We start from the raw sequence: 27,434 nt of genomic DNA, 5'->3' as shown, positions 1-27,434 counted from the left end.
ACAGAAAGACACATTCACAAAGTCATTCATAAAGTCATTTACGGTTTAGCTTTATGACAAGAAATAACACCCACCAATAAGCACCAGGCTTGCTAGAGAAGGGGAACATTCCATTCAAGCATTGTAACCCCAATCCCAAGCAGACAAAAGCTGCAAAAGTCCCCAAGTCTCGGTCACCTTTTCCCAGCTCCTTGACAAAACAAGGAAACAATGGATTACGCTTACAACAGGCGTACAAGCAGAGGACAGGCAACAAGCAGCCGAAGGAAGGGCTGAGAGCGCAGTGCCACAGCACCACGGATCAGCGGGCACAGGGCACTCCACGGAACACTGCAGAACAATCCAACTCACGAGCACAATATGCACTGAGGGAACACCTTCGGCAGATAAATAACACTTGGGGCAGCCTGTATGGAACATGAACAACAAATTATAATTGATGTAAGCAGCAGTGTGAGCCACATGAGAATTACGCTAAAAAGATTCAGCTACTCCTAATTCAACAACTCATGCAGTTGTGTTAACAGAATATTCTGAAAGTATCTAAAAAGCAATTTAGGTACACACTGATACACTATTTCAAAAGCTGTGTCTCAAATGCAGAACTCAATACAGATCAGACTGCAAGCCCTCTAAAAATTATAGTAAAAATTTTGATTTACACTGAAGTATTTCACTATGTGGGAACTCAATTTTTTTTAAAAGTGGAACTGAAGCAAGCTATCTGACAAAGACTTTCATTAGTGTTGTAATCAAGTGCCAATATATTTTTACTACAATAACAACTCACAAGGCATGTGCAACAATACATCTCAATTATGAAGACCCAGGCAAAACATCTGCTGTTATAAATTCACTTGGGGGCCAGTGGAGAATTGAATCAAGTTGGACTACATAAATTTAAAGCAGAGAGGTATCAGAGAGCTTATTTCTCATTTACACTGCTAGATCAGCAGCAAAGACTTACAGATACAAACCTGCAAAAATTCTGCTTTTCACTACTATCTTTTATGTGTGCATCTCCAAAAACTGAAGAAGAAAAAAAAACCAAACTAGAAACGAAACTCACCCACAAAGAGGGTTCTGAGGAAATGATTTGACCAGCATTCATCTTTACCTTATTTATAACACTAACTGAAAAGCTTTATCATATATTACCTAGGAATGGCATGCTTGGTCTCTTTCTCTAAGTTCTCTGATAGAGTTGCCTTAAAGCAACTCTAAATAATACCTACGTTTTCACAATTATTTTTTCTATTTCTGTGACCAGATTACCTCTTAGCCAGTGGTCAACTCCACATAATTTTAAATAAAAATTATCGTTCCTAGCTTCTGCTAGACTAGAAAGTGGGAGTTGTCCGATATATTTAGAAGCATTACTTCTAGAAGGTACTAGATTATCTCAAATTTAAAAAACTGCATGCTTGTTAAGGTAGGGTTGCAGTTTGCTTAAAGATCAAATGGTTAACCTATAAATATATTCATAAACAGGTTATAAACATATGCACATAACATTCAACGATTTTGGAGCAGCAGCCAGCCAGTGAAGCAAGATGTCTGCAGAATAGCATGTGTTAAAGAAATCAGAAGTAAGAGACAACTAAGCTTCATTACTTTACAAGAATTGCATGCTTTGATGTTTATTCTACCCACTACTGGATATTAAAGCCCACCACACAGAAATCTCAGTAAGCTTCTTTTTTAGTAGCTGTTTTTCTAATTGTATTCTCTCCCCTCCATCTAAGCCTCCCATCATTAGAATGTCAAACACACAAAGATTATTAATAAATAATCATCAAAAGAAGAAAAAAAATAAACCCCATCTACTCGTATTCTACTTCAACAACACGGAAGCAGTCTCCTAATCCAACTTTGAATATAGACTGCTTTCTATATTCAGATCTAGCCTTCCTTCCTATCAAACATACCTAATATTAAGTATCAGGAAAGTGTGTAACACATTAAATCATTAATTCTAACACTACAATAGCTAACAAATCATTAAGAGTTCATATAGAATGAGAAGAGAAACAGGATATCTAACTTACCTTTTGATATTAACAAGCAAGAAGGGGAGCACATTTGTGAGGTAGCACCACTTGGAATACCCTTTTTTTCCCTAACTGAAGAAGATAAATGTGTTAACAAAGTGGTCGTGACATTTCTGGTATCACGTGCTGCTGCAGAGAGACCAACAATGCATGAACTTCAACTTGTCAGATCAAGAGAAGCCAATTTTCAAGTGCTACAGCTCAAAATCTGCACATCTTAAAAATAGAACTTAAATACTTAGTGTTAACACAAACTCCCAGACCTTCTGCCTTTCTTCATCTAGTTAATCCATCATGCAAGCAATCCAGTTCACTTCCATTTGGTTACACTGCCTGTAGGATTATTCCACATATATAGTAGACTCTGGACTAAACTATTCCTAGGTGCCCAAAACCCACATATCTTCTTCTCCACGTGACATCCTCTGGTGAATACCTAAAAACCTTTTTATCAAATTTTAACTTCCTAACAAAACAATATGAAACAGCATAAAATGCAAGAGGGGAAAAAAGAAAAAAAAACGCTAATTTTCTTGCACTAGTGGAAATTTAAGGTCTAAACAGGTAACTAACAGTGGAAGACTGAAGTCTTACTGATGCCTGCTCTTAGGGCTTTAAAAGATGAATATTTTAGTATTGTCCCTGTTATGTTTGAGAAGCCTGCCAGCAGCCGCATACCTTGAAACATTTCAGCTTTGAAATAATTGACTTCAGAAATTAAAAAGCCCAGAGGTATATTTCCACCCCTGCCCCCAAGTGACTTAATGACCTAACAAATTACTTATAGCAGATGCAATACGGCAACAAGTACAATGGCTTAGAATATTTAATAGCAATCTAATGTAGTGCATCATCATACAGAGAATGAAAAGTAAGAACAACAAATCACACAATTTTCTCTGGCCTAACAATTAATCTAGACAAATATTTAAAAAGTTATTTTGCTGATATTTGTCTGTAGGAAAACAGATAATGGGATTCTAACCATGGTTTCTTAACCTTTTTCTATCCCAACATAAAAGGAAAGTAATTATGGCTTTGAAATCTTATCAGCATAAATTGCTTCATGGTGTCATACGGGGCAAGCTTTTTCAGCAGCCATGTCTATGTATGTTTACAATCTTCCAGTTTAAAGCTCTTACAGCATTTAAAAATCAGCTTTTCCTTCACTGATCCAGTATCAACCTAATGCCTGTACTTGAATAATCCATCAGTACGTGATCTAAAGCAAATGGCCAAGATTCTCATATCCAGACTCAATACCCTGCAACTCAATTTAAGATGTTACCAAGTCTGAAAGAAGCTTCTGATCATCATTCCTCTAGTAAGGGAGAAGTCTGAAAGGTGAACAGAAATCTCTGCCTGAGTCTATAGGAGGCTGTGATGAAAAAAAACAAGTAAGAGGTTATATGTAATACATTTTCTGTCTTCATTTGGAAAGCTGTCCTGGAACCCATGGGAAAGCAGACACAGATTCCTGCAGGTTTATCAAACACCCCTCCAAGACACACATAGAGAGAAACTGAATATCCAGTAAAGATTTTATAACCTCCACAGTTATTCACTAGTGGTGACAGCCTGGGCATGATGGGTCATCACAATTACTGTCAGGGTAGGCTATTGACAGGTTAATGACACACTGTCCATAGCTCATCCTCCTCTGTACATGAGAAGCTCCACTATAGTGGTCCTCTCTACCAGGATATACGCTGACATATTTTAAAATGAGAGAATAGGATGATATGCAGAGATTAATCATGTTTCCAAACTCCAGGATTTTTTCATGCATTCCTGAGCCCTCCCAAACCTCAACTTGGATTTCTAAGCAGTATTTACAATAGACTTGCTGTGAAGGTAAGAGAGATTAAAGATGTCCCTTATTCTTTCACTTTACTAAATCTAGCTATCATGTCCACCCTGGAAACACTTTCAATTTTCTTATCAATCAGCATTTAACCAAGGGATAGACAATCCAAACCTTAGTGTCTCAGATAAAGTGATAAAGTGGCTTGATTATTGAGAGAAATCAATAACACTGCAATTTGGGTCAGTTCTCGCTTAGATAATGGTAGGTTAGGAACCTGTCCCCAAGGCTTTTTGACTTCAAATTTTCGCCCATTCTAAGAATTCCTATGTGCGGTCAAGCAAGAGACAACATGAAAATTTATCCAAAAGCAAACAAGACAGTTTCATTTCAGGAATATTACTGTTCTGTTAGCCACTTGTGCATATGAAATCGGTCCACTGCCTACTTACTCATTAGATAAATAGCTGAAACATGTATTCAAATACGCTGACAGACTGAACTGTTAACGGGTAATGGCCCAAAATAAAAACTCAAAATATTACCCTTTTGTGAACATGCCAGGGTGGTTTGTTTGAAATGGAGGTGGTGAGCTTTTGGGTGTGTGATGGCTAAACCTCTGAGCTGATAAGAGAGCGAGTGAATGACAGGCTATGAGTGAGATAGGAGCCAGATCCCATGGAGACAGATGGCACCTCTTGTCATCCTAACCTGTCCTCCTTTTGCACAAACCACTGGGTTGTGGGGCTCTCCCTACTTCACCTGGGAAAATACCAGGCCATTTCCCTGGGGCCTGAGGCTGTTCATGTCTGTTAATGGGCCATAATGGGACTAAACTGCATAATAGAATTCAACACAGTGGTGTGATGGGCAGCTGTGCTAACTTAGAAGTTGCCAAGAACTGCTGAAGTGGCCCATGATCCACAACTCGACATCATCCAGTGCGAAGCTCCTGCCCTAGGGGAGGTACCTAAGCATTCTCACCTGACCCTGAGTGAACATAAACCAAATTTATTTAGTGTTCCGGGGATTTTCATGGGAATCATTTTTCCCCAAGACTTCACCCACCAACTGATTGATCTGGTCTGCTACCACCACTTCAACCAATCAGACCTGAAGTAACCAAGAGCACTCTGCAGTAATCAAGTCTTGGCGCAGGGCCTACAGGCGGTGAGATCCTCACACTCTTGTCCTTTATCTCTTCCCTTCTTTTCCCCTGCAAATATCCTTGGGTGCTGTTGTTGTACTTTCATACCGTAGTTCTTTCATCCTGCATTGCCTTCGTGTTTTTATATTACTATAAACAATAAAATGGCTACACATATGTTTTCCTCTGCAATCAAACTGCTCTGTAATAAACTCTACAAATCTGTACTTACAAACACTGATCATTTAGTGCCATTTCACTTTAATCCACCCCAAGGGATCAATTAACAAGAATCTGGGTTACCTTCACCTTTTGCAGTGAGTTGTAACATTTTATTGGTGTCATGGACAGGATCCCTTGCATGTGGTGCAGTGACCAGTATAGTCCAAAGCCATTGCAGGGTTCTCTTATGGTAAGAAATCTAACCCACCTCCCAGGGGTGGTAGGGAAAAAAACATTGACCCTCAGTGGGTTACTGAAGGGTATTATTGCTGAGGGTGAGTGAGGTGGCGGATGTCCTCTCATGGCAGGTTATTAACACAGCCATCAACTTCCCTTTAAGGAAGGAAGGAAGGAAACAATATAATATAAGGAAACAAGTACCACCATCCAAAGCCCTAGGTGACATACATACTGGCAAAGTCTTAATCTAAGGATACTGAATAAAGGCAGCTGAAAAAGAAAACCAATGTGTCTGGGCAAGCAGAGAACAGTAATACAAGGAAGAAAAGCAAACACTCAGTCAGTGGACATCAGTATACTTTCTCAAATAGTGAGACAAATTTGGCAACATAATCAGTCTGAGAGCTCTGAAATTTTATAAGCAGTCTCTTTCTTTCTGCTTCTTCTTTTAGAGGTATTCTCTTTGCAATGCAAAAGAAAAGGTCCTGGAAAAATCTTCAGTTCAGCTGCTTGGGCTTGGATAGATATTGGACAGATGCCCAATATCTCAAATAACCAAAGTGTCTCCTCAACTAAAACCAGCTTGAACAGATGAAACTGAGTAAACAGCTTTCCCTTTCCTCCTAAAGTCATGAGGCCATCGCACAAATGCCTGGTCAACAATCCTTATAAGAGAATTTTGAGAAATCCTGCAGTTAGGTCACAAAAAACAGACAGTTCTTTCCCCCTCTTCTCTTTACCAAATGCAGTCAAAAACCAGTGGTACAATAGTAAATAATCTTCCAGTAACTGAAACCCAAAATAGCAGCTATACCAGAGTACTGATACCAGTAGAAGCAAAGGTTCAGCAGGTTCTTGGAATGAGCAGCCCAATAAAGTCAGTATTTAGAGTCAGGTTAATATCATACACACAATGGGCTTTTAGTGAACAAACTTTTTTACTACACATCATCCTTATCCTTAATAAGACTTTGTCCTTACAAATCAAGACAGTTACTGGTGTGATTAAAAATTTGGATGTTCCATTTAGACATTAGTACCTAGGAAGGCATTAGACATTAGCAGGCAGAGGAAAAAAGAGCAACAGGGATTTCAATATCTGTATTGCTACCTGGATCTAAAACTTGACTGACTTGCATTCAAAATTTATCACCCTCTTCTAGAACAGTGACTACAGAAAATAAATATATTCCTCCTTGGTCTACACACCACAAAAACACTCTAGGAGAAAGTGTTGTGGTTTGGACTGTGAAACTGAAGGAGAAAGAACAAGGTCTCACTAGAAGCATAATGCCTTTATGAAAAGATTTCTATGCATGTTAGCTCTTTAGCAGGTTAAATGACTAATACAGAAGTGACATGCTAATCCACATTCTGGAAAGTAATTACACATTACAAAAGAAAGGTTCAAAAATTAATCAAGAAACCCCCAAAAATGGAGAGCCCCCAAAAAAGCTAAACCCACAACCCTTATAGGATTCCTATGCTTCACTTTTTTTCAAGTTGCTCACACAAATACACAGACTCACAGCTCTAAAGAGTTTCAAAGCAAAATGTCTGCTAGCATCAGCGTTTCTTCCCCTCAAGGATCTACTTCTACGTTCTGGAAATTTATGTAAGAGCTTGCTACTTACATCACAGATAAACTAGCTGTGTTCATGGAAATCTTTAAATTAGGTCACTGCAAATAAGCAATCTATTCTTTTTCCTCTTCGCTTTTAAGCAGTCAAGCTACACCTTGCTTTATTTCTGAAAACAGTTCACCTGTACAATTATCTTTGGAAGAAAGGCAACCAGCTTCAGCATCCAATGGAACATATATTTACTGCTTAGAAAATGTTTACATAATTTTTCTAAAGAAACTAGCATTAGTGGCCCAATGAAAATAAAAGTAGCAGCAACTAGTGTGGAGGAAAAAAAAATAAAAATAAAGGGAAGAAAAAAGCCATGTCCACAAAACCAATTCTGTACAGTTTTAAACCTATACCAGGGCTATAATACAGCTGATAAATCAGCCATGCTAGCAAGTGCTCGAGGCTGAAGCCAGGCACAGAGTAACAAAATGAAGGTAGCAAATCACAACTCCAGGTGCATGGCCACACACATTCATCATGTGACATAAATGTGGAATCGAACATCAAACTGGACAACCTTAGGCTAGTGTGCTGCACACCACCACAGGTAACCTCAACACCCCTCCTACACTGCAGGTTCCTTAACTTACCACTGTAACATTCTTTCAAATCTGCCCTTGTCCTCCTGCAGAAAGGCAATTTATAACAAAGAGAACAACGGAAAAGGAGATGGCTTTCTTGTACTTTTCCTAAGAGCACACCTGTAGAGAGAACAGAATACCTTAACCCAATTAGTTACAGCATTCTCAATCTTCTGCATAAAATTGCAGCACAATTCTGGCCTCCATGCAACTCAAATCTAAACTCATAAACATATATTTATTAAAAAGGCTGATTGATTTAAGATGACAAAAAGGTTTTAAACCCTTGACAATAAGATGAATGAGTGACCAATGAATTTAGCCTCAGAACAGGTAAACATTCAGCTTTTATCACATTAAAGGCTTTTTCTTAGCAATTTTTCTTCATAAAGCTAAAATTACTGCAAAAAAAAGTTTCAATTAATACTAGGCTCCCCTGCCAGATCTCCTACTCTTAAGATGCTTATAATATCAACTTCTGACAAATTCAACATGTTTTTATGGAGATTTGTTGAAGTAAAAATGTACACTACAAAGAGTAGTTTGATTTTTAAAGATCATGTATTATGATCTAGTATGTAATCTTGTCCCCTTGTAGAAAGGGACAAGATTACATAGCAAATGAAAAGTAAATGAAAGGATCCCCCTTAAAAAAAAAAAATTATCTAACAGTCTTACCCTTTCACACAGTAAACCCACTTTGGAAATGTTACAAATGTAACACTCTGTATTATGAAATCAGTATCAGTATTGATGTTTACACTTAGCAGCTTTCAAATGACAGATTTTCTTCTTATATAATGACAGCAGACAGACATACCTTGTAGTGCTACAGGGATAGCTGTTCAAGTTCCATACCTGAACCCACCTAAGTTCAGCTCAACAGAACTCAGCCAACAGCAGCATCCACTCCCCTATACACATTCAAGGACTTTGGGAGTGGAAGAGAGAAGCTAGAAAAACCTTTTACATATAACCTAAGTGATGTTCTAAAAATACTGTTGCATAAAGAAATAAGGTACAACTCTTCCTTAAAGAAGCAGTGACATGACTGCATATCTATTGCAATAACAAAACATGTACGGCTGAACTGGATTCATTCGGAAACTAACCTCAATGGCCACTTCCAACAGCTCTTCAGACAAGACATCACCTTGTTTGAACTTTACCATTCATAAGACTTGCAGATATTACTACAAGATCGAATTAATTTCTTGTCATTATTACATGGCCAGATCACCTGGTATACTTAAAGAAAAAATAAGTTTCCAACTGAGGAACCAAGAGCCCAGCATCAGTTTCCAAAGGTGATGTTTGAAGTATTAAATGCCTTTAACTGTAAAGCCAGCATGAGCTTATAGAGCTGTATTCAGGAAAGGAAAAGAACTGTATTTGTAAACTGAGCAGATTTCAGCTGCCAACCTGTCAGCTAAAACCGCATGGAGCTACACCTACCTAAATGTACGTAACACTTTTCAAACCCTTTCCTTCTTTGAAAGTTTTTTAAATGCAATATACACATAAGCTACAGACTATGGAGGCCTTGGCAAGCTGCTAGCACACCAATTCAGCCATCCTCTCACTCCCCTCCCCAACAACCCTTAGGAGAAAATAAGATGGAGAAGCTCATAACTCATAAACTCAGGAGTTTATGAGAGATCTCATAAACTCTTGGTAATTAAATTAATTGTCTAACGAGAAACAAGGACTAATTAAAAGCTTTTTTGACGTTCAACTTTACTTCTCCATTTCCAACTCCCCTACCTCGTTCCTCACAAGCAGTGAAGGGGACTGGGAACGGGCGTGGGAGTGACTCCCTAACAACTCCTCTCCTCACATTTTTGCCCTGATCCCCACAAAGGACACCCCTACAGCCTTCCACTGCCAGCACCTGGCCACCCGTGCCCAGTTCAACTGCACTTTTGGAAAGCACCTGAAGAGGACTTCATGAGAAAAGACACTGAAACTCACGAAACACAGGGTGAGATTTACACAGTGACTCATGAGCCCCAAACCTGCATTCCAGACTTAGAGAGCCAAGGAAGACAGACAGCTCACCATTTTGCCAGGCAAAAGAGATTTTTCTTTTTCTTTATAGACACTCCCAGCAAACTGGGTCTGCAGCCATCAAGACCAAACTGCAAAGACACCCTTCAGTCATTAACACCACAGGACAGGAAAGGGGAGAGAAAAACAGTCCTTGATTCCTTTTGACAATTTCAGCTGGATACTAAATAGCCTCTAAAGTAGCACCATTATATATCTATGTGTAACTGAGAGCCTACCGCAATCCAACACTGAGTTTTCCTCATGATATTTTACATGACCTTTTATTTCATGCCCACACAAACACAAAAAAACACTTGACTTAAGAGCCAATATGGAAGAACACCTGAACATGCAAGATGAGTACAATAAAGTAAACAAGACAATGATTGTTTTGATGAAGTCTTATTATAAAAGCTCTCAAAGTGCTCCAGTGGATAGTCACATATAGAGATGTGCTGCAACTACAAGCACTTAGGAGCTGTGCTGAAGCAATCACCAATGTATACTACACCACTCAAAACACTTCAGAAGGCTGCCTTCTATGTCTCCTGCAAATGCAGACACCAGAATTATTTTAACTCCTATGTCTGTAGGGAAAAAAACCCTTCAAAGTCAATTTCCACACACATACTTTTACTCATATTATTTGGATCTTTGTATATGCATATATAAAGTATATGCATATGCTCACATAAATTTTGCAGCAACAAAACAGTCATAACTGTTACGAACAAAAAAGGGTTATCCAATTTTTTTAAATTGCAAAGCTCACAACTGAAACCAATAACTGCCAAGTGGGAGGCCTAACTATTTATGGTTTATAATTTCATGTTGTAATGTTCTGTTAACAGTATGCTTTTAACTACCTGTTCTCAGTAGCTGCTGGGCTGCCCGAGAGCGGTGGAGCGGCCCCTCCCCAGCGCGGGTCCCGGCAGGGCCGGGGGAGCCCCCACGGGTGGTGTTCGTGGGGACCAGCCCGCCCCAAGAACGGCGGGCCGACCCCCCTCCTCAAGCACGGGTCCCAACCAAGCTGGGGAGGGGGCACCCCGGGGATAGCACGGGGGGGACAGGGACCAGCCCCGAGCCCCTCTCCTGCAGGGGCAGCTGCTGGGCATAGCCCGCTGTTTCGCGAGTGATGGCACCCCGACAGATTGGTATGCTAAAGTGGGTGTTAACACTGTATTCTACCAGTATCATCCTGCCTGGGACAGGTAAATGACTGTTCCTCGGACGGTGGAGGGAAGGGGATCAGGAGTTGGTATGCAGATTAAGTAGAACCAAAATGCACCAGGAGCAAATTGCACCAAACACAAGCTAATAAACCCCTAAAGCGGCGAGCCAATATGGAATTTAGAAGTCAAAGTAGGGTCTAGACATCTAGGCGAAGTCTGGAACCGGCAGAGGCTCTGAAAACCTTAATGGCCCCTCACCGCAACCTAAGACAATGTTAGTAGGAGACGGGACTCGAGATTTCAACCTCGAAAAGCGGGACCCAGGGGTGTATACTCCAGCCTATTCTCGTGAGGAGAGGACCCCCAGCTCTGCCCCTGGGTGGACAAAGCTGCATCTACCTCCTCCTCTTCCTCCTCTTCCTCCTCTTCCTCCTCCTCCTCCTCCGAGTCACTCCTGGGAGCAACAATGGTGAAACCGCGGACCGGTCGGACGCTCCAACCTTGAGCTGATCATTTTAATAAAGGCATTAAAAAGGAGAAAGATCTCCTGCCCATTTATTTCAATAACTGCCTAAACACTAAAGGAAATCAATGCAGCCATACCATACATTTTTATACACAAATATTTGTCAATATAGGCTCTCTACTATTAAAATAAAAACGTATTATAAAGATTTTTACACCAAGTACCATTAATCCACTGAAGTATGATTAATCCACTGAAGACCAACTATCTCATACACACATGTATTAAAACAGTGTAGTTTTTAGGGGAGTCCTTAAATCTTAGGATCTAGCTTTATATCTAGAGTAAACCCTAATCTTAGAGTAAACCCTAATCTTTTGTTATGAAAACGTCTTTTGCCCACAGGTTTATTGAAGCAGCTCAACTGGCTTTATTTGGTCTATCCAAACAGAGACACTGCACAGTTACCAAAACTAAGCTGCAGGAGGCATCTCTTACCAGTACCATCAGAAATGAAAAGAGATCAAAATATTCTACTTGTCCACACCTAGCAAAGTATAGGGAAGTGTTTGTTTATGTATGTTTAACCTCTTAAAGGATTAAAATCATAGAGTGGTATTGCTTTGTCTCCTAGGAAACAGGCGAATTTATTTAAAAGCAACTATATCTAAACACAGGGAAGACATTGCCAAAGGCTAACCACACATAGGAAGAAAGTTCCTATTTAAAAAAAAAATTAAGGCAGATAGAAAACACAGCCTTGAACAGTCAAGACATCTTGGAGGTGGATTACCAACTTCAAACCTAAACAATGAGGATTAACACACTAACCACCTGCTAATTCTCTCATGAAAGCACATTACCTCAGCAATAGCCAATAAAGACAGAGGGATTCATAACTAATGAAAAACACCACACCCAGTCAGAAATTTCAACCTAAATTATTGTGTTTACAGTATCACTGAAGCTGCAACTGCAGCTCTTGCAGGCACACTCAGCTTAAGCTTATCCAATAAAAACAGTTGCATGCATCAGCTGCTGCCTAAAGCTCAAAACTTACCAGAAATACCTGGTCAGGCACCAACCACAAACTTTAGGTAGCTGATCTGGGGGCAGCACCATCAATACCCAAGTCAGCAAGGATTCTACTGCCCTTTAACAAACCCTGAAACATACCTAGGCTCCTGTACAACTGGCAGTGTATGAGGTCATCAAATCTTGCGATCAGACTAGTGTTGATCTGAAGTAATTTCCCTCAAAATACATACAATGTGTACTGCCCTCAACAATATTTCACAGCACAAATACATTACCTTTCCTTTGTGATACTTACTTATGTAGGTACGGTTCTTCTTCTTCATTTGTTTTGTAGAAACAATATTTCTGCAGAAAGTCTATCTTTGTATAAGACAACTCTAGGACCCTTTTTGCAGAAGCTGTACACACGAAGTTTTAATGTCAAAATAACTTTGCTACAACACAACTTATTAAAGTTCCAAAAAGAAAAGAACAAAAGGAAAGGCATTAATTTAATTAGAAGATCACTATCATTAAAAATACTTTTTTTTTAATAATAGCAGCAGGAAGATTTCAATAACTGCAGCTAGGTATAGCTGAGATACTAGCAGACCTATACTATGAAAACCATTCCCAACTTGTCCTGGAGTAAAGCCCAGGTCCTCGGAGATGTTTAGTTTGCTAATTCCAATTCTTTGTTTTTCACCAAAGATCTATGACTTAATATATCTACATTTGTCATCTACAGTTTCTGCAATTCACTTTCGCCTAATGTAATGGCAAAACAACATACTGCTTATGAGTGTCATACTACTTATGAGTATTGGGAAAGTATACCTGGAATGAAAGTCCTTTAGTTCCCACTGCTATAAAACCTGTCTCTATCTGCTTGTAAGTTAGCTATTCCTTTGTTGTGCACATGGTATAATGCCAGTTTCTGGCACAGCTGCTCTCTTGAGGTGAGGTAATGCAGACTGTAACAGCAGGGCTTGCAGTTCCCTCTTTTCAGCAATTAGCTACATTCCAAAGTCTAGATGTGCTTTTCTTCACCCTCAAATAAGCTTAAGCTGAAGTGCCTGATAGTATGGCTTTAGGTTTTTACATATTTTTAACATATTTTTTCCTTCAATTTGTGTTTAATGGTTCTTTTAACACAATGCACACATTCTCCATGGTGTTCAATAATTTTTATGCTTGTGATGCTAATACTATCAGAAGCATAAAAATTATTGAACGCCAGGGAGAATGTTTTCCCCAATTCTTCATTATACCCTAAGTGAATCTCTCTCCTCCTCAAAAATCTTTACCCTACACTTTAGGGTAAAGACTGTAGGACTACAGCTGTCTTAATGTAACCCTTGAAGTTTCAGTTGCCTCAGTTTTCAGTCACCAGTTATTACCTCTGACAAGAGCTTAAAAATATGCATGCTGAGTTTGGGTGGCACCAAATCAGGGGAGACCACAAAAACAGTTGCCAGGAGGGAAGGTAATATTCAGCACAGTGATACTATTGTAAACCAGTAGGAATATTCTTTAATTCACCTCTTCCATCCAGCCCAGCCAGTTAAGTGCACCACTAAACCATGCCCCTAATACTACATAACACATCTTTTGTTGCTCCACACAACTACCTTAACACATACTCAGTGCGAGCATATATACACCCTCTCAGCAGAACTCAGCAACCCTGAACCCACACCATAATTCCAATGCATGGTTTGTGGTTCAGTTAAGTCAGGAGCGCAATGAAACTCAAGCAAGTCAATGACGGTCACTGCTCTGCAATGGCAAGTAAGTGATATGCCCAAGGTCATCTCCTTGCTGCTCCAGCTGTAACTTAGAACCACATTTTCTGAATGTATATACAGCCAGTTCAATATGCAGTACTCTGCTTGTTACAGAGATGTTCCAACAAAATCAATGACATCTTTAACTTTGCAGTGTGTCCTCCAGTGGAGTAATGTGTTAATACCAGCAGTATTTGAACAAATGAGAAAGGGGAAGAAAGCACTGATAGCAAGTTAAAATTCACCCAGAAGATTTACATTAGTCCAGCTACTCATCAAAGCTATGAAGACACAGCTGAGCTTAAGGATTTCCCTGTGACCTTTTGTAAACAATCTCTTCTGCTAGCTAGCCCAGAACAACAACATTAGGTACAATTCTCCCTGTCCTCCCCGCCATGTACTAGGCACAAAACCAGAAACACAGTATGAAAGTCATCTGAGGCATTTTTGTTATATGGCCCGAATAACAGCTTTACAATGAAAGCACCCATTGAGCCATAGCTACAGAATTATTACATTCTAGTGAAAGTTTCCTGAGGTAACAATGAAAATCAAATTAGCAGTTTAGTGCAGTAGTTCATCTGCTTCATTCACCCACAGCTCTCTTCCTCAGGATTGCAAGGCTGTTAAAAACAATGGAATCATTAATAGTCCAAGTGCAATTAATTATACAGTCCCCCTAGCATGGCAGCATGGCCTAACAACAGAAGTTTGTTACTTGGTATAGAAGCACCACCCCCTAAAAATTAAAAATACATTAATCCCATAATCAATTATTTTCACACACACTTAGCAATTTTACAACAGGGTTTTCGTAGCTTCTTTAGTGGTTGGGTTTTTTTTTTGCTTCTCCTGAAGGCTACTTCCACACTGTTTGGTCAAAAAGAACAGAAAAAACATTCCTCTTTTTCTAGTGTAAGACTATACATGTTATCTGTGTGCTTGAGGGCCACACAGGACTGGAGTGGGGCTTCCTCCATCGCTGAGCAGCTGCTTGTGGAAACGCTGAGCAGGCATGTGGCTTGTGCTTGAGGGTCACGAGGTCTGGGGCAGGGCTTCCTCCATCTCTGAGTAGCGGGCTGATTAAAAGAGACCCCTACTGAGCGTGGTGAACAGCGGAGTGGCACGGCAGTTTGCGAGGCAGTTTGCACAGGCAGGGCAAGCAGGCATGGTTGTAGGGGTTCTTGCTAGTAAGGTGTACTGTGTGTTGTTTGTGGTGTTTCTGTTGGTTGGCAGGTTTTAGGGCTTCTGGTAGTAATGGTTTGTTCACGATCCGAAGCTGCAGTTAGTACAAGTATATGTAATCAGATGGAACCCTCCCAAAAGGTCTGTTCAGACCCATTCCTGTGCTGACTGTTTGAGCTTATCAGTAGTTTCAGGGCGCGTTGTGGAGGAAGTTTGCATGTGGTGTGAACAGGTGACCGATCTCCTTTTGCTAGTGGTCGAGCTTAGGAAGGAAGTTGAAAGACTAAGGAGTATCAGGGAAAGTGAAAGGGAGATAAGTTGGTGGAGTTCAGCCCTTACATCCTTGAGGGAAGTCCACCAAGAGTCAGAGGACTCCCATGCCTCCCACTGTCAGACAACAGAAGGGCACCTGGTAGATGAAGGGGAGTGGAAGTGGGTACCTACTTGAGGGAGTAATAATAAAAATTCCTCCCCACCCTCACTCCCAGCCAGGTAACACTTAGGTGTGAACCTCTGCATATGGAAAGTCAGCCAGATGATTTAGAAGAAAATTATCTGCACAGTGAGCCTCCCAATTATGATTCATCTGTCAGAGGGATCAGCACCTCTAACATCAAAAAGGAAAGAAGGGAATCATGGTGGGTGATTCCCTTCTGAGGGGAACAGAGGGCCCCACATGTTGACTGCACCCACCCCACAGAGAGGTCTGCTGCCTAACTGGGGCCAGGGTATGGGATATTACTGAGAGACTCCCTGGGATAATTCAGCCCTCTGATTATTACCCACTGCTGGTACTCCAGGCTGGCAGTGATAAAACTGAAAAGAGGAGCATCAGGGCAATTAAAAGTGACTTCAGGGCACTGGCTTAAGTGGTTGATAGGCCAGGACCACAGCTGGTGTTCTGCTCAGTGCCTTTGGTGGCTGAGAAAAATGATGAAAAGGAGAGTCCACATGGTCAACAAGTGGCTCAAGGGTTGGTGTCATCAGCAGAATTTTGGGTTCTTTGATCATGGGGCAACTTTAACAGCACCTGGCCTACTGGAACCAGATGGGCTCCATCTCTCTGTTAAGGGTAGAAGCTTTTTAGCTTGTGAACTGGCAGACCTTGAGAGAGAGGCTTTAAACTAGGTTTGGAGGGGGAAGGGGATGCAGCTGGGCTCTCTGGAAGCAGGCCCAAAGGTGGTAAGCCTGAGTTAGGAGTGAAATCAGCAGCCCAGCTGAGGTGCACGTATACCAATGTCTGCATGTACACAATGGGCAACAAAGAAGAACTGGAGGCCAAGGTGCAACAGCAGAGCTATGATGTAGTTGCCATCACAGAGACAGGGTGGGATGACTCACACAGCTCTGCACTGGATGGCTCAAGCTCTTCAGAAGAGACAGGAAAGGGAGAAGAGGTGGAGGGGTGGCCCTTTATATTAGGGAGGCTTTGGATGCCATAGGTACTGAAATTAACGATGATGAAGTTGAATGCCTATGAGTGAGAATTAGGGGGAAGGCCAACAAGGCTGACATCCTACTGGGAGTCTGTTACCGTCCACCCAACCAGGAAGAAGAGGTGGAAATTCATTCTATAAGCAGCTAGAGAATGTTTCTGGGTCATCAGCCCTAGTTCTTTTTGGCGACTTCAACTTGCCAGACATTTGCTGGCAACTTAATACAGCTGAAAAAAGGCAGTCCAGGAAATTTTTAGAGTTACTTATTGAGAAATTTTAGGACAACTTTTTGTCACAGCTGGTGGGTGAGCCCACCAGGGGAGGGACTATGTTAGATCTGTCATTTGCAAATAGAGATGGCTTGGTGGGAGATGTGGTGATTGGAGGCCACTTGGGGCATAGTTGTCATGAAATCATAAAATTCTCAATATTTGGTGAAGTCAAGAGGAACATTAATAAGACTTTTACACTGGACATTCGGAGGGCAGACTTTGGCCTATTCAGGAGACTTATTCAGAGAGTTCCTTGCGAAGTAGTCCTTAAAAATAAAGGAGTTCAGTAAGGGTGGGCATGCTTCAAAATGGAGATCTTGAGGGCACAGGAACAGACTGCCCCTGTGTGCCAAAAGACAAGCTGATGAGGGAAACATCCAGCCTGGATGGGCAAGGAGGTTTTGGAGGAACTCAGGAATAAAAAACGGATGTATTATCTTTGGAAGGAGGGTCAGGTTTCTCAGGTAGTATTTAAAGAGCTGCTAGAATATGTAGAAAAAAATAAGAGAGGCTAAAGCTCAGTTTGAACTTAAAATGGCAACTTTTGTAAAGAATAACAAAAAAAGTTTTTATAAATATATTAATGATAAAAGGAAGAGTAAGACTAACCTTTGTTCTTTATTAGGTGCAGAAGGGAACTTTGTTACTGCAGATGACGAGAAAGCAGAGGTGCTTAATGGCTTCTTTTTCTCAGTGTTTAGTGAGAAGACTTGCCTTCAGGATAACTGTCCTCTTGGGTTGCTTAATGATATCAGGGAGCAGAATGGTCTCCTCATTATCCAAGAGGAGGCAGCTGAGCTGCTTGGATATTCATAATCCCTGGGACCAGATGGGATCCATCCCAGGGTGATGAGGGAGCTGGCAGATGAGCTTGCAAAGCCACTTTCCATCATTTACCAGCAGTCCCGTCTCACTGGTGAGGTTCCAGAGGACTGGAAGCTGGCTGATGTGACTGCCATTCATTAAAATGGTGGGAAGGAGGATCCTGACAATTATAGGTCAGTTAGACAGATTGTACCAGGTAAGGTTATGGAACAGTTTATACTGATTGTCATCAAACAGAACTTTCAGGATGGCCAGGGTTTCAGACCCAGCCAGCATGGGTTTAGGAGGGGTAGGTAATGCCTGACCAACCTGGTCTCCTTTTATGACCAGGTGACCTGCCTAGTGGATGCAGGAAAGGCTGTGGGTGTTGTGTACCTGGATTTCAGCAAGGCCTTTGACACTGTCTGTCACAGCACACTCCTGTAAAAGCTGGCAGCCCATGGCTCAGACAGGAACACTCTTTCCAGGGTTAGGAACTGGCTGGATAGCCAGGCCCAGAGAGTGGTGGTGAACAGTGCTACATCCAGCTGGTGGCCAGTCAGCAGTGGTGTCCCCCAGGGATCTGTGCTGGGACCAGTTCTTTCAGTATCTTTATTGATGACATGGATGAGGGGATTGAGTCTTCCACTAGTGAATTTGCAGGTGACACTAAGCTGGGATTGTGTGTCAATCTGTTGGAGGTTAGGAGGGGTCTGCAGAGAGAACTGGAACAGCTGGATGGGCAGAGTCTCAGAGTCTAACAGGAAGAAGTTTAATAAATCCAATTGTCAAGTCCTGCATTCTGGCCACAATAACCCCCTGTTACATTCTAGGCTGGGGACGGTGTGGCTGGACAGTGCCCAGGCAGAAAGGGACCCGGGGGTGCTGGTGGCAGCCGACTGCACAGGAGCCAGCAGTGTGCCCTGGTGGCCAAGAAGGCCAAGGGCATCCTGGCCTGTGTCAGGAATAGTGTGGCCAGCAGGAGCAGGGAGGTCACCCTTCCCCTGTACTGGGCACTGCTGAGGCAGCACCTCGAGTGCTGTGTCCAGTTCTGGCCCCTCAGTTTGGGAAGGACGTTGAGACACTTGAGCGAGAGCAACGAGGCTGGTGAGGGGCTTGGAACACAAACCCTGTGAGGAACGACTGAGGGAGCTGGGGGCGTTCAGCCTGGAGAAAGGAGACTCAGGGGTGACCTTATCGCTCTCTACAACTCCCTGAAAGGTGGCTGTAGTCAGGTGGGAGTTGGTCTGGTCTCTCGCCAGGCAGCAACTGACAGAAAGAAAACACAGTCTTAGGCTGCATCAAGGAAAATATAGGTTGGATATTACGAAGAAGTTTTTTTAAAGAAAGGGTGATAAAGTACTGGAATGGTCTGCCTGGGAAGGTTGTGCAGTCACCATCCCTGGATGTGTTTAAGAAACGAGTGGATGTGGCACTCGGTGCCATGGTTTAGCTGAGATGTTAGGGCATGGGTTGGATGATCTTTAAGGTCTCTTCCAACCTAGTCATTCTGTGAATTCTGTGAATTATACATTAAGAAAAAAGTCTTCCATTTATCCCTGGTTCCCACTTGAAACTTAAGTTACTCAGTAAAGAAACCTGTGGCAAGGGCAGCCAGGCTGTTTATACTGCTGAACACTTACACTTCAACCCCTGAGGTACTTGTAGCTCACTTCTGAACAATGCAAGTTCATCAGCTTAGCTACATTTGTACAGGAGGGTAAGGCATTCATCCCACTGCTCCTTGGCTGGAGCCAGACAGACTTTCAGAGAGAAAGTTTAATGAGGGCACTCCTGGTAGAAAAGTGTAAATAAAACCTTACTTAGCTCAGTAAACCAAAAGTTAAGATAGGTTCCTGGCTTGATTTCAAAGCACAGCTCATTTACCAACACACTCCCATGTTTCTCACTTTTTCAGCTACCTTGTCCTCAATTTTTTGCTTTCACTCTATGACAAAAAAAGAGCTACCAGCATTTTATGACTTTAAGCACCAGTCTCCCACGACTTATATAGCTTAAAATCCAACACCACCCAACTATTATAAAGTATCAAAAAGAATTTTAAACACCACAGGTGCAAGAGAAGAACTGAAAAAAATCTGAAAAATCTGAAGGCTGAAGCAACAAATCATACAATTTGGCAGTAGGACCTTGTGTGTTTTAGACGGCAGAGTATTTCAAACCCACATCACTGTTTTTAAAAGAGCTTAGCAATGGCACAGTGCTGCTGGTGGTACCATAACACTGAGAAACTCCCAACATATGCTAGAACACTGCTATGCATACCAAAAAACAACAACCAAAGAAAAACAAACTAGAAACTAAACAAAAATTTTCTTCCTCCCTTCCTCTTTCCCCATTAATGAAGCTGTTAAGAAGACTGGTATTTCTCTTAAGACAAAGCCTGAGCAGGTCAGATCCCAACCAGCAGGAAAACACACAGTTCTGCTTTACTGAAGTTCTTAATAACAGGCATCTACTTCATCATAACGGATGTAAGAGAAAACCTCCAGCCTGGTGTCAGAGCAATTTACTGAAGGAAGGTGCAAAAAAAACTGCAGGGACTCTGTTCTCATTAGTAATCTTTTCAGAGTCTTTATGCTCCTTATTCCTAAATTTCCCAATACTGCATTCCAGATGTTTGCTCTAAAGGAAAGGTAAATCTATTTGTCATGCCTTGTACAGAAAAGCATTGCTAGTTAATGTTTGTCAGCTCTAGGCAGTAACAAAAACAGTAGGATCAGAAACCAAGTATTCAATATATATTAATGCTTCAATACTGCAACCTTTGAGAACAGTTGTGCTTTGGGAGTGGGGAACAGAGCACGTAATTCATGACAAAACCAAGAGGCAAGCTACCCCACAGCATGAATTGTTACAGAAAAAAAGCTACCTAGCTGCTCAGCTTCCTAGCTCAAGGACCTCCTCATCTACACTGTGCTTGGCCATGCTTTTATTTTGTGGCTCAAGACTTCAGATTCGCTTATTCCCTTCAACAAGCTCAACTTTACACAAGCTGTTACTGCTAGCAAAGTGGCCCCATCATAAGAGCTTCCTGATAGTACAAGAGTAACACACCTTGTTATGTTTACCAACATTCAGTTCAAAGCAGCTTACATCTAGCCAACACACTGTCAAAGGCAGCAGACTATGCTGGACTCAGACTGTATTTCTTCTACAGAGCTGCAGCTTTTCAAAAAAGGCGTTTCTTTACATTTGGTTTCACAGCTGGATGTACAGACACTAAGGGATACTTGAAGATTAGCCTCAGGACTATGTCCACCAGTCTGAAAAATCTAAAGGCTGCAAAAGGGACTCTCAACTACTTTTGCAATCTGTTCAGCTTTTGAAGACTGTAATAATTATCAGTTCCACACCCACCTCCTTCCAAAATTTTAAGTATCTAAATAGTTCTGGTGCAAAAAATCAGATATGCAACTCAATGTATGCTTCTTCACTTCTCACTTATTCCAAGTGAGAAGAAAGATAGATGTTCCGGTTATAGACATATTTATACCCACCAAATTCTTGAAAAGAAGTTCCAGAGAGCTACAAACATTACTACTGTACGTTATTCTCAAACATCAAGCAGCACACAGAGCTGTTAAAACAGCCCCCAACCATGCATCCATCCATGTCCCAGAGGATTTCTCAGACAATAAGGGTACATAGCAGCAGGCACCTTTAAAGGCCTATCCTGCACAGGAAAGGTTTAAAGCAGTAGACAAACACACATTTTCTTCATACTAAAAGCAAATCAATGAAGTCTTTTACATGACTCTTGAGACAGCCCTATTTACTCAAATTGTCAAATATTTCACTTTATAGGTAACTTACCACAAACAGAGCTAAAAAACCAAAAGCAATGCTGTTAGTCTGGCTGACATGACACAGCAACAGTTTTGCAGCTGCTCTAGACTAGATGACTGTTTTATTTAATCCCACCACAATCATTTTAACCCTGAGAAGAATAAAATTTTTGATGGCATTACTATTCTTTAGATGAACTAAAGATCACAGTCTAGAAATTAGGCCATTCATCTCTACCTACCTTTATCATTCAGGTGTACTACAACAGGGAAGAATCCATCACTGTTAAGAGACAAGAATGCTTGAAACAATTTGAGGAAAAATCTGTGGTAAGTCCCCCACAGACTGCGAATGTCCCATGGTTACTTCTGCAGCAGGATAAGCAGGAATGGAAAGAAGTAACAAAAATACTACTTTCTAGCTAGGTAACAGTGACATTTTGTCAGAACTCCCACCACCTCCATTACATGTAGATCCACATGTAAACATTGCCATCACTTCATACACTGCTTATTTTACCCCAAAGTATTTTAATTTCTACCCCTCTCCCAAACAGCACCACAATTTTGTTGGGGTGAAGATCCGGCACACAAACAGTAATGCTGAAGGGGCCATACCTTCCCAGTGGGCATATGTTGAAGGATGAATGTGTGGAAGTGTAGTTTCTAGAGCAATACATTCTTTACCACACACCACACTTTGCTATGAATACTCTAATGACAAAATCTTAGCTTCCTAGTAATTAATTCTTACCACACAGTCCTCATGAAGCTGCAACAGATTGCAACATGAACAGCAAGAAGGCAGATTCAGAAGAGTTAGCCACAACAGAAAAAGGTTTTGTACTCTGGGCAGTGAGATATCTTTTTTAATACACCATACATACTAACTAGATAGTAGGAGAAAATATAAAACAACTTCAAAGTTCCATGGACATTTTTCATGAGAAATCTTATCTTGTCATGTTGCTCATCACTCATCATCTCAATTCTTATAGACTCAAATAGTCACTTCAGTGCCAAACACTGAATTTACAGACCAAGAATTGGAATTATTTGAGAATAAAATACCATACCTCCACCCTCACATTATTTTTGGGTGGTTTTAGGTTCTAAGGGAGTTTTTTTAAGCATCTAGAATAATGAAGAGAACTTACTATAGTAATTCAGAAGTCACTGGCAGATTCAGAAGTTTCTGGATCCATTTCAGACATTTTGTTATACGGCAAAGTATGATTTTGAAAGAATTCTGATCCTCTCTGGTTTGTTACTCTGCTTTGGTAAGCACTGTGTAGTTACTGTGACAAGGTTTATAGAAAGGTGATGGAAAAGACAGACAATTCCAAGACACACAAGTTAACCTTCAGATCCCTGACAACTGTAAGCAAGGAATCCGTAGCTTGCCTTTATTCTCCTCTTCAGAAGCAAGGTCAAACCAAGTGAGCTTTCAGCTCCCCTACAAAACACTGACTAAGATTTGAAAGCCATCATCAAAATGATTATCCTCCATGTCCATTACCCTCCACAATGCCAGTCCAGTATTGACTACTCACAGAGAGCAGAAGCAGACAGATTACAACAGAAAACATACTGTTGCCTGGCCACAACTCTTCACTTCATAGTCTGCAAAACACTCTTTCCAGCAACGAGTTCTGAAGAGAACACAGATAAAATTTTAAAAAAACCTAACCAACTACATGGCATTAGAAATGCAGTGACCCATCATCTATGCAGTATTGTTCTTGAGTGCCCTTCACCACGCAATCCCATCCTGCCTGCTGTCAGCAGTTAGCCGCTCACCTCAGAAGAGCACAGGCAAATAATCTGCTTGAATTCATTTGTGTTTATGTGCTTGCTACCCACAGTACCTCAATGCCCATATGTTCCAAAAGCAAAGCAATTCTCAGATGTTGGTGTTAAACCCTTATTTAATTCTCATGTGTCTTAAGATCTCAAAGTAAGACATCAAAAACACTTCAGAAACTGATGACTGTAATCTTGTAAACTATTACTTGTTCCTGCCTACATGAAATGAGGGACTGTTTTTCTTCAGGTATTTTGTGGGTTTTTTGGTTGTTTTTTTTAAGGTGAAATTTATGCAACTGTAGGATGAAGTAATGACAACAGGGAAGAAAAAAAAAGTGATGTACCATTTCTTCCCACCCTTTCCTTCCTTGTTTCCCTTCAGGACTTAACTCTTTCAGACATGATATTCAGAAAAGGAGTTATCATGTTTTCAGTCTAATTTCTGAACATAAAAGAAGCTGACCTACTCTAGATTAAGCTTTCTTCGCTGAGGTGGGGAGGAAAACTACTTTTTCATAGAGTAGAAATGTTCATATCATTCTTCAGGAAAAGACAAAATTCATAATCACCAAAAACTGCAAATTAGCTGTCTGGGGTATGTAAAAAACAACAGTGTTTGACAAACCTCTGAAATAATCTCTCTGTTCTAGCAGATCTGGTAAGGTGTAAATCTGAGTATAACACCCTGCTTTTTGACATCATGCTTCAAGATAGATGTAACCAGCTGGAATGAGTACACAGGACAGCAATGAGAATGATCCTGGAAACACATTCTACAGGAAAAGATAAAAGACACTGGGACTGTTTAGTCTAAAGAAATCCAGGAGGAGACAGGTTCAAATTGTCAAGGATGTCTTACACAATGTCAGAGAAGAAGAAAGAGTTCTACTGAAATACCACATGAAACGGTAATGTGTATGGGAAAATCTACATGTTTTCTAACTATCCATTTATTTCGTTTGGAAACATATGTCATGACTTAGAAGAATTTACCGACAGCTAAAGTAGAAATAGAGGTAGAAGGACAATCTGTTCCACTGCTGTCTGAAGGATACCGAACAGCTGTGACAACAGATTCAATTCTGCTATGCTGGCAACAGGAACAAGGACAAGGCAAGAGGAGAAATGAAACCTGCAAGCACAGGATCAAACACTGGAGATCCATATAACTAAAAGAACTCAGTAACAGAAAATCACAGACAACATGAACATTTCATTATTTGACAGTAATTAAACAGGATGTCAATGTGAAAACAGTATCTTCAAGCACTTTTCTCTCTGGGATACTTTCAGCAAGTGGCACATGAAGTAAGCCTGAAATCATCTGTATGTACATCCTGGACCTCAGCCTTGCTTTTTTCCACGGTCCTTAGGGATTTCCATGTGAATAGCTCTCTCAGTTTCAAATTAACCTCTGCACTGTAATGTACTGTGGTGTCCTTGCACAAAAAAATAAGTTATTGTACAGATGGATTTGCCAGGTGGTTCTGCAGGTAGGCAGAAATTGAGCTGCAAACACTGACTACACCAAAATGGAAGGATGGGCAAAATCAAAGCACAAAAAACAGGCAAAAAAAAAAAATCTGGTTTCAGGTAATAAAGGAATCTAGCAGAGGGGCATAAAGGGGACAGAATAATGCTGCATATTCTAAGCAAACTCTCCCACCACAACACTAGCTTGAGTTTATGCTGCTATGTCCTAGCACTACTAACTGATGGTGAGATATCAGACTGCCCTTACAGAATTTCAAAATTCCACAATTGGAACGTTGAGTTATTTTTGAGCTCACCTTCTCTATATTGTCAGTTCCAAAGATGCCTGTAATTTATCTCCAAAGCATACACAGAAATAACAAGTCTTTACCAGAAATTCACTGGTCTGCCAGCAGCTCCGAGTTTAGCTAACTGAACAGACAGACTCTGTATATTTCTACACGGTATTATGCAGGCTTACCAAATGAGCATTAAACCATCTAGACGCCACATAATTGTGGTAAGCATAGCCCCAAGCCCACATGTATCATTCCTGCCGAGAAGCAGGATATCTTAATCACCTAGTAGTGTGCTCCATACTAACAGCAGCTATGGAGCTCCTACTGAGTTCAGTGAAAAAGGAAGTTCACATCTACATATATTTTTTTTAAAAAGTGGATATACCCACATTCACTCTACTATCTTAAGTGCATTTCACTGCAAATACATTCCACTCTTCAGGGGCTCATGCAGTTTAAAGAAGCAAGGAACCTGGTCTGAGTTTGAGTATTTAAGAAAAAAAAAGGAGGGAGATACAGAAAGGTATATTTAGTTCCAATTCATCATGCTGCCCTACGGTTGTGTCAATTTCCAGGATGCACCAGGAAAAGAGGAAAAACAGGAGCTACATAAACAGCCATTACTGCAGAGGGAAACATTCCTGACAACCACAGCTCAACTAGTTGAAAATAACTTCAACCAGTTTAACATATTCCTCTAGAAATGCAAGGTTTCTCAAAAAAACCTTTGCACATCCAGCCGCATAAAGGCACAGAATAAAAAAACGCCACCTAAGAGCAAACTAAAAAGTTGACCACAATGAAAGACTGTAAGTAAGGCACACAAGAACCGATGCACCGAAGGAAAGTAAAGCAGCAGTCAGACAGAACAATGCATTTGGCTGGGGTCATGGCTTGCAACAGACTTAAGAAGTGCGAATCATGGAACAAGAAATAAATAATTTTTTTTAAAACCCGTCTCAACACCCAAAGAGGTTGTTTTACTGTAACATTGTGGGGTGGTTGTTTTGTCTTAAGAGTGCTTAGTAGGTATTGTAGCTAGATCAGGAGAGGAAAGGGAACAACACGCGTTTCCGCGTATCACGCTATAGATCTATCACCTACAGAGCTCCTCCATGATCCACAGCCTGTCATAAGCTCTCAACACGGGATTACTGTAGTGTGGGGGCTTGCCCATCACTTCCTTCTGGCATTAAAGAGTTTGCTCCGGAGCAGCGCTTTCCAAAGGTGACACGCTCGGGGACAGGAAGGAAAAAAAACCCCAAAAAATCATAAAAACACACACACATAAACAAGCTCTCCTAAAACAAAAAATCCGCTCTCTGTACAAAAACCCCAACTCTCAATTATCGGCAGCCAGAGGGCTAGAGCCGGCCGAGCAGAAACAAGAACGCCTCGGGTTTAGCCGGGGAGACTGACGCGAAGGCGCTGTCCCCAGGTGGGCACGGAGCCGCTCCCCGCCGCGTGTCACCTCCGCCTCGCACCCCGGGACGGCCGCGCTGCGCGGATGCTCCCGGCGCGGCCCCGGAGCACAGGGGCGGAGAAGCAGCCGCCGCCGCCCCGACCCCGCGCACCTCTTCATCCCGCTCCTCCAGCGAGGCGTCGTCCTCTGCCCTCCCTCCGGGGATCGCCCGCTCCGGCGAAGCCGTCGCCCCGCCGGGGGCCGTCGCCGCCCCGCCGCCCTCTCCCTCCTCGGAGAGAGTTTCCGAGCCGGAGGAGGAGCCGGAGCAAGAGGAGCCGACGTGGCCGGCGCCCCGCGCCCGTTCCGAAGCCGCCGAAACTTTCTCCGCCATGGCCGGGGGCTCAGAGCCGTGCCGCCCGCATGCCCCGCCACCGGCAGCCACGCTCCCCCGCCCCGCAGAGCGCAGCGCGGCAGCGGCGCTCCCGGGCCGGGCCGGGCCGGGCACCGCGCTCTGGGCGGCGGGCGGCGCCTGCGGGCGGGCGGGGCGGGCCGGGCCGGGCCGGGCGGAGCCAGTGGTGCGGAGGGCGGGCCCGGAGCGGCGGAGCGCGGCGGGAGGGCGGCAAGTGGCGGGGGTGGGTCTGCTCGGGCAGGGGGGCTGTCTCCCGCCGCGGAATGGGGCCGGAGGTCGGGGGAAAGCGCGACGTCCCGCGGCTGGCGGTGCCCTGAGGGCCCGGTCCCGCTACCCGCAGCCCGGTGCGGAGAGGGCAGCGGGGTCTGCCCGAGCCCGAGATCTGCCAGGATCGACTCGGCATGGGCACAGCGAGACATGGGTTTAAGT

At 42.2% G+C, this 27,434-nt stretch overlaps 1 protein-coding gene across 1 annotated transcript in view; it reads right to left on the bottom strand.

The window, feature by feature from the left end:
- Positions 1-26,987, bottom strand: part of MAST4 (microtubule associated serine/threonine kinase family member 4) — a gene marked incomplete at its 5' end in the record, with an annotated part of 275,947 nt that extends 248,960 nt beyond the window's left edge. Inside the window, one exon of the mRNA XM_084225039.1 lies at positions 26,769-26,987. Coding sequence (XP_084081165.1) covers positions 26,769-26,987 — 219 coding nt within the window. The remainder of the gene's footprint in view (positions 1-26,768) is intronic.
- Positions 26,988-27,434: the final 447 nt, after the last annotated feature.

The sequence above is a fragment of the Fringilla coelebs genome (genome assembly GCF_963513975.1).
Source record: "Fringilla coelebs genome assembly, chromosome: Z".
NCBI lineage: Eukaryota > Metazoa > Chordata > Aves > Passeriformes > Fringillidae > Fringilla > Fringilla coelebs.
The sequence above is the reverse complement of the archived record's forward strand: the minus strand, read 5'-3'. Positions and strand labels throughout refer to the sequence as shown.